This window comes from Aegilops tauschii, chromosome 5 (genome assembly GCF_002575655.3).
Source record: "Aegilops tauschii subsp. strangulata cultivar AL8/78 chromosome 5, Aet v6.0, whole genome shotgun sequence".
Lineage (NCBI taxonomy): Eukaryota > Viridiplantae > Streptophyta > Magnoliopsida > Poales > Poaceae > Aegilops > Aegilops tauschii.
In genome coordinates this window covers 15,795,705-15,803,483 of record NC_053039.3, presented here as the reverse complement: position 1 = coordinate 15,803,483, position 7,779 = coordinate 15,795,705, and the positions used below count along the sequence as shown (strand labels likewise).

Here is a 7,779-nt window from a genome sequence, read left to right as displayed (position 1 = left end):
CCACCATCATCACTAGGATGCATGCCAAGTTTTCTGGCTTTTTTACCGCTTTATGAATTTTCTATAATTTTTCGGTGAAAACACCACATAGCACACCCCGGACGTGACACAACATGTTTTTGGTGTTCAAATACGTTCAATTCTTGGATTGAATGTGGGGGTGGCCATACCAACTCACTTGCAAAATTTGAGGTCATTCCGAATATATTGAAAAATTGACCCCCATCTCCGGAGACCGTTCAGGCAGGACTGAAGGACCCGGCCGAAAGGAGTTTTTTTCGACATCCTTCAAATGAACTCAAATTTTTTCCATAGTGTTCCACCATCATCACTAGGATGCATGACAAGTTTTGTGGCTTTTTTCACTTTATGAATTTTCTATAATTTTTTCGGTGAAAACACCACATACCACACCCCCGGACGTGACGCAACTCTTTTATTGACTGTGGGGGTGGGCATACCAACTCACTTGCAAAAATTGAGGTCATTCCGATTATGTCGAAAAATTGGCCTCCTTCTCCGGCGACAGTTCAAGAGGACCGAAGGCCCCGTCCGAAAGGACTTTTTTTTCGACAGCCTTCAAATGTTTTTGGTGTGCATGCATGACAAGTTCTCCGGAGATCGTCCGGGTATGAGCGAAGGCCCCATGCATGCGTTTTGCGACTGATTTTTCTACAATTTGTGTGTCAATTATCGTCTCGTAACGTTAAAATGCATGTTTCCGTTTATTTTTTGAAGTTGCACGACTAACATCAAATTAAAAATACGGATTTTTTTCCCAGATAAACCATTCCGAGTTCATTCATAATTCAAAATATTTTACATAACCCTAAACATAACCGAGCACTGCTCTTACATAACTTAGACCGAAATTTAGATATAAACCCTAAAACTAGACTACTCGTCGTCGCTTGCGCTGGTGAGGTCGACGACCGGCGCCATACCGCCGGCCTCTCCTTCGCCGCCGTCGTCGTCGTCGCTGAAATCCCACCAGTTGTCTTCCCGCGCCTGCTGCTCCTGCACCGCCGCTATGGCCGCCAGCCACTCTCGTTCCTCACGAGTGGCTGCCGCCGTCGCCTCCTCTGTCGACTGGGCCCGCACCGCAAGTAGCCCTGGCGTGTCGTCGGGGTCTCCGTCTTGCGCGAGGGTGGCCTGCGCCGGCGGGATCTCGGCCAGCGCCGGGGCAGGGGGCGCCTGCTGTGCCGGGGCAGTTGGGGCGGCTGGAGGTGGGCCATGGCGGCGGCGACCATGGGAACTGCCGGCCTCGCCGGTAATGTCCCCGACGGTGAGGCCGGCCGCCGCGTCTCTGAACGCGCCGAGGACGATGTCGAAGTTCTTCCCGCACCAGAACCTGCGGCGGGCCCTCCGGTTGTACCGGCCGCCAGGGAAGGCGCGGAGCTGCTCCCACGTCGCCGGCGGTCCCATGGTGGGGATGCTGTCCGCCCCGATCCGCCATGGCCCCGTCACCTTGGCTGCCGGCGGCACCATCAGGCGGTACCGGGCCAGATCCTCCGTGTCGCCGTTGGTGAGGCTCAGCGGCCAGACGCCGCCCGGCCACGCGCCCTCGTCAGAGTCTCTGGAAGACATTTCCGGCGAGGAGAGGAAGAGGGAGATGGGCGCGCGAGGAGAGGAAGAGGGAGATGGGCGGGCGAGGAGATGGCACGGCGTGGAGAGGGCTGGCGCGGCCTTTTATAGACGGCGGGGGAGGGAGGTGGGCGGGCGAGCCGTCGGTGGTGCGCGTCACGAGGGAGATGGCGGGCGGCCCGACACGGGCGGCTGGCGGCACGCGCGGCAGCGGTGGCGTGTGAAGCCGCGGCAGGCGAGGCATCGATGGCGTCTGGGCGCGGCAGCGGTGGCGTGGGAAGGCGCGAGGACGACAGGCGCGGCAGGCGATGTGTCTGAAGGCGGGCGAGCGGTCGCCGCAGTGGCGGCAGCCGACCGGTCGCGTCAACTGCCAGCCCGAGGCGGAAGGCTGGCGGCAGGCGCCCGGTCGCCGCACGCGCGGCAGTGGACGGCGCAGACTCTACGAGGGTAGCAGGCGGGCGGCAGGAGATCAGCCGCGAGCAGTCGGCGCCTGCATGCACGCCGCCATTACTGCAAAGCAGTTAATTACACGACGATACGGCCGTCCGCGCCACGTCCACACGTACGCCCCCACCGGTCAACGCCGACTTTTAAAAAAACACGCCCTGCATCTGCCATACTGGGCCCATGGATGCTAACTGCTTGGCTCGGCTCGCGTCCTCACGGCTGCCAAGCGGCTCGGCTCGTCCCGTAGCCGCGTATACACAGGCGCGCGGGGGTATCGGCGTGGACGCGCGGGGGTAATTCTTATATATAAGACGATCGTGCCCCTGGCAGCGAAGGGGTATGGGGGAATCTCAGCCCTTGATGTGTTTAAGGGGGGTGTACTGAAGCAGAAGTGGAGCATCTTTTAGAATCTGAGTGATATTATCCATGGATAGCCTGGCTGTATCAGCTGTCCGTCCAGGAAAACATGCACCAAATTAGGAGATTTGATGGACTAGTTGCAAAAAAGGAAAGCGGTTACACAAACTTTTTAACAAAGAAAATGGTGAGAAACCATCCTAAGAAGGGAAACGTTTAAAGCCGGACGACCAGCCGAAACTCAGCCGGTCACGTCCACACTGGCTACAGGCCCACCCACCACCGCTTAGTTGTCTCCCTTATCCCGCAGGAAGCGCTCCACACCATTCGTTCCTTTTCCTTATCCCCTCGTTCATCTCCTTCCCATGTGGCTCTCCCAAATAAATTCTCGCTGGTGATGACCGCCGTCGTCCACCAGCCCGCGATGCTCCGGTGAGTGGCCACCATCCACCCGCCCCGCGCTGCTCCGGCGGGCATCCGCCCATCCACCACCGCAGCCGTGCGGCAACCCAAGCTTGCGGCGCGGAGTGGGGTGCTTCAACCGGCGGCGACCATGCTACAACGGCGGCGAGCGGGAGTGGCAGCCGGTCGCGACTGAGGATGACCGTAGGCTGCCACCGGGTGCTGCAACCGACAAGCAATTTTGCTGGAACAACGGCAACAAGTGTGGCAGATCCGGTGAGGTTCTTTTTTGCTGGAAGCAGCCCCAAATTTTGCTACCATTGTCTTCTTTTTTTGCTGGAACCAGACAATTTTTTGCTACCACGGTTGTGTTTTGCCGGAACCAACGTACCAATTTGCTATCATCATGCTTGATTTTTGCTAGAACCAACCCCAAATTTTGCTACCATGTTTTTGTTTGGTAGAAGTAGGACCAGAGTACCAATTTTGCTACAACCATCTTCGGTTTTTGCTGGAACCAATCAAAAAATTTGCTACCATGTCTTTTTGTTTGATGGAACCAGTGTACCCGTTTTTGCTACCACCGTCTCGAGTTTTGCTACTATTAGCATGGTTAATTGGTACATCCTTTTTCACGACGGGCTGAGACCCACGACTATGTGTTTTTGCTACTACGGTGTTCAGAATTGATGCTTATGTTGACTGTTTTTGCTACTACCATAGATGAACAAGGGAAGGCCATGGAGTTGATTTGCTGGGGCGGTGGACGGCGGTGGTGGCGGAGCTGCAACGACGGTTGGTGGTGGGGATGCGATTGTGTGCCCCCGTGCTGCAACCACGGGGCGGTTGGGAGTTCCAACGATGACCTCGGGCATGACGGTGGTGACCTCGCGCGCGACGACGACGACTTGTTTGCGGCGCGCTGGCACGAGCCACCGACGGCAAGCGCAGGTCACGGGGCGGCCGACGAGCGCATTGTTGTGCGGCCGTGTGGGAGGCCGGGAGTGCGGATGAAGACGACCAGATGCGCTGGGTCGCGTTGGGCTCTATCCTCTTTTTTTCTGCGAGATGAACGCAAGATCATACGGTCTGAAAGCGATGTATCGTGTGGTAGGGCAGCGACCTTGGCCGGTGCGCCGGCGCCTATCACTCGCCAGGCCACTGGACAAATTTGAAATAGCTTAACTAGTCAGATGTGTCGCAAATTATAAGATGGATGGATGGCACCAATAGACCACGATTGCTAGGCCAGTTAATTAATAATACCCTGTCCGGCAAATAGAGATATAGCTATATATCCCAAATTAATATATCCTGGCAGAACAGAGAGAGCTAACCATGTACATATATATAGCCGGCCTGCTGTGTTAAGTTATAGTACTAGCTAGCTAGTACATTAGTATGGTTTCTTAAGCTAAAGAGCGTAACAAGAAAATGCAAGTAAGACTAAGAAAAGTGGTTTCTTAATTTCTTTCAAAATGAAAGTAAAAATTACGCTGAACCGGCAGATTAATTAAGAAACAAGCCGACTATAAGTAGGTATATGTACAGACATATATTATACATACATACATACATACATACATACAAAGGAAGAATGGATTCAACCGATGACGAAACCAATCGAAATCCAAGTGTGTTTCTTTATATGTACTAGTACACACATTGTCAGCGGCTCTGTACCTATTATCCCTGAAGATACTGAAGAAGGTACTGTAGCTGATCAAGACCGTGCCGGCAAGAGCGGAACGCCAACTCAGAAAGAACCAAGGCCCAAGTCCAACCGGCCCAAGAGGCTTCCCCAGTGACTTGCTAGCCCAAACTGGGCCCGCTGAGCGGGTGTACCGTTATATAGCTACAGGAGTTGTTACGTTTGTCTTCGGCTAGGATTTGGACGGCTCTGGCCGTGGCTTGTAACTCGCTTATCCGAACAGAGGTGTGGGTGGTTGGGAGGAATCCCTCTGTTGAAATTCAAATCCTAGTTCCTCTTCGCCATGAAATCCCTAGATCGAGAGAGTTTTTTTTTTGACAGAAAGACTGTAAGGGAACCCCTTACAGTATAATTGGTGCAACAAATCCAAATTGCAAGTACCATGCCTTGAACCTAGGTGGGTGGGATCGAGAGAGTTGCTAGAGAGAACCTCACATCTGGTAATTAGAGCCTCGTCGCACTGGAGTTGCCGCGCCATCACTACGCGACGTGTTTCGGCGAACGGCGACGGATCCAGGCCATGGAGGAGCTCAGCGCAGACAGCCGCACCGTCTACGAACTCCTCCGCCATGAGTTCACCAGCAACATGGACAACAAAGCTCCGGACCCATGGTGAGTCACTCCTCAAATCGATGAGCAAGATGATCGAAGCGAACAACGCGACACTCGACAGCCTCATGTCGGCTCGGGTGGATGGGATCCGTGACGAAATTGCCCTTGACCTCGAGCAGATCAGGACGGATTTCTACAAGACGGAGCCGCCGGAGCCGGATCCCAAGGCCGACGGAACTTCATCTTCGCGCAACGCTGGGCCAGGTCGTGGCGCTGCTGCGACCAGCGCCCTTGGCGTCGACAACGAACACCGGGGGAAGGCACATAACATTTATGTCCCTCCTCCGGTCAGAGGTGCGCGCGATTCAGTTTTCTCTCCCAGAAATTTTTCTCCCCGTGATCCTCATGTGATGGATACTGCTGAGTGCTCCTTGTTTTCCATGCATCTGGAGATCCCCAAGTTCGATGGCTTGAACCCGAGATTATGGCAAAATCGTTGCGAAGACCAGTTCAGACTGTGGAGCACGCCTCCTCACAGATGGTTATCGTTAGCCACGGCTCATTTCGAAGGTGCTGCTGCACGGTGGTTTGAATCTATGCAGAGGCGCATGCCGAATACCAACTGGTCAGAATTCTGTGCTGCGTTACAAAGTCGTTTTGGGCGCAACCAACACCAAACCCTGCTCAGGAAGTTGTTCAGAATTGCTCAAACAACGACAGTGGAAGACTATGTTGAATGCTTTGCGGAGCTCTATGACCAGTTAACAGCATATGAAGATACACCCAACTCCTTGCTACACCACCAGGTTTTGGATGGTTTGAAGCCTGGGGTGCGGATGGTTGTTGCACTACAGAAACCCAAGGATTTAGATGCAGCATACGAACTTGCTCTGTTGCACGAGGAGTTAGGTGAGACGTACTCTTCTACCGGTTGTTCCGCTCCAAGGAAATCAGTAACAACTTCTAGCTATACCAGTTCAAAGGTTCAAAAACAGGAAGACCGACGAAATTCAGATTCTGCCAGCAGTGTAGCTCAGGAAGATAAGTGGACAGCACTCAGAAATTACAGGAAATCCAAGGGGCTATGTTTTGTTTGTGGAGAGAAATGGTCTAAAGATCATGTGTGCAAGGCCACAGTTCAACTACATTTTGTGCAAGAAATGATAGAGCAGCTACAATCTAATTCCAATGAAGAATCTGATTCTGATAGTGAACAGCATGAGCAGTCTTCAGTTCATTCCATCAGGTTATCTGCTGCAGCTATGGGAAAGGAACCAGAAGTCCCAGTTTTACAATTAGAGATTGATTTGCAAGGCCACAAATTTCAATTCCTAGTTGACTCGGGCAGTACACACTCTTTCATGGATTTGCAACACAGTTCCTTTGCAGGGGTCATCCCAATTAAAACACTCACTGTTACAGTAGCTGGTGGCTCAACAATTCAGTGGCAACAACAAATCAAAAATTGTGTGTGGCAGTGCAATGGTGCTAAATTCATTTCAGATTTCAAGTTGTTGCCCCTGCAAACCTATGATGGCATATTGGGGTTGGACTCGCTGGCCCAACACAGTCCTATGTATGTCGATTGGGTTGAAAAATGGTTATCATTTAACAAGGAGGGACAGACAGTCACTTTACATGGCATTGGATCTGAAGAGTGTTCTTACACCTGTGTTTCCATATTTTCAATTCAAGTTGAAGGACAAGCTGCTATCACTCCAGAAATTCAGTTGTTGTTGGAAGAATTTGCTGATGTGTTTGAAACTCCTACTCAGTTACCTCCTAGAAGAGATTGTGACCACAAGATCAATTTAATTCCAGGAGCTAGACCAGTAACAGTTAGACCATACAGAATAGCACCACAGTTAAAGGATGAACTTGAAAAACAAATTGCAGAGATGTTGAAGTCAGGTGTCATCAGGCCCAGCAAAAGCCCTTTCTCTTCTCCAGTAATTCTGGTTAAGAAAAAAGGGGGAGAATGGAGATTAGTAGTGGACTACAGAATGCTAAATGCTATCACAATCAAAGGGAAATTCCCAGTACATGTGATTGATAAACTTCTGGATGAATTAGCTGGTGCTGCTTGGTTCACTAAAATAGATCTCAGGGCTGGTTATCATCAGATCAGATTGGCTGCAGGGGAGGAATATAAAACAGCTTTCCAAACTCATCTGGGTCACTATGAGTTCATAGTTTTAGCTTTTGGTCTTAGTGAAGCCCCAGGAACATTTCAGGGAGCCTTAAACACCACATTGTCTCCAGTTAAGAGGAAGAATACCTTGGTTTTCTTTCATGACATTTTATTTTTCAGTAAGTCCTATAAGGAGCATTTGAAGCATGTCAGAGAAGTTCTTGCCTTGCTAAGAGCTGATAAGTGGAAAGTTAAGATGTCAAAATGTGCATTTGCTCAACAACAAATTGGTTACTTGGGACATACAATAACTGCTCAAGGAGTTGCAACAGATCCTAGCAAAATCCAAACAGTGGAGCAATGACCTACTCCAACTAATGTCAAAGAAGTCAGAGGTTTTTTGGGTCTGAGTGTTTATTATAGAAAATTTATCCAGCATTATGGAGTAATCAGCAAGCCCCTGACTGAACTGCTTAAAAAGGGAGTTCCATTTGTTTGGACTGAAGTTACAGAAACAGCTTTTGCAACCTTAAAGAAAGCCTTGATTGAAGCCCCAGTTCTAGCCCTCCCTCAGTATGATAAACCCTTTGTCATA

General features: G+C 51.0%; 1 protein-coding gene and 1 long non-coding RNA gene across 2 annotated transcripts; both read left to right on the top strand.

Annotated features, from left to right (window-relative positions):
* The first annotated feature begins 2,674 nt into the window (after positions 1–2,674).
* Positions 2,675–4,143, top strand: LOC109762759 (uncharacterized). The gene is made up of 2 exons (XR_006663381.2): positions 2,675–3,066; positions 3,514–4,143. It is a non-coding gene; the product is annotated as an uncharacterized lncRNA (long non-coding RNA).
* A 927-nt stretch (positions 4,144–5,070) lies between these two features.
* LOC123493338 (uncharacterized) lies at positions 5,071–7,548 on the top strand. The gene has a single exon (XM_045228451.1). It carries the CDS (start codon positions 5,071–5,073, stop codon positions 7,546–7,548), a length of 2,478 nt encoding a protein of 825 aa, XP_045084386.1.
* Positions 7,549–7,779: the final 231 nt, after the last annotated feature.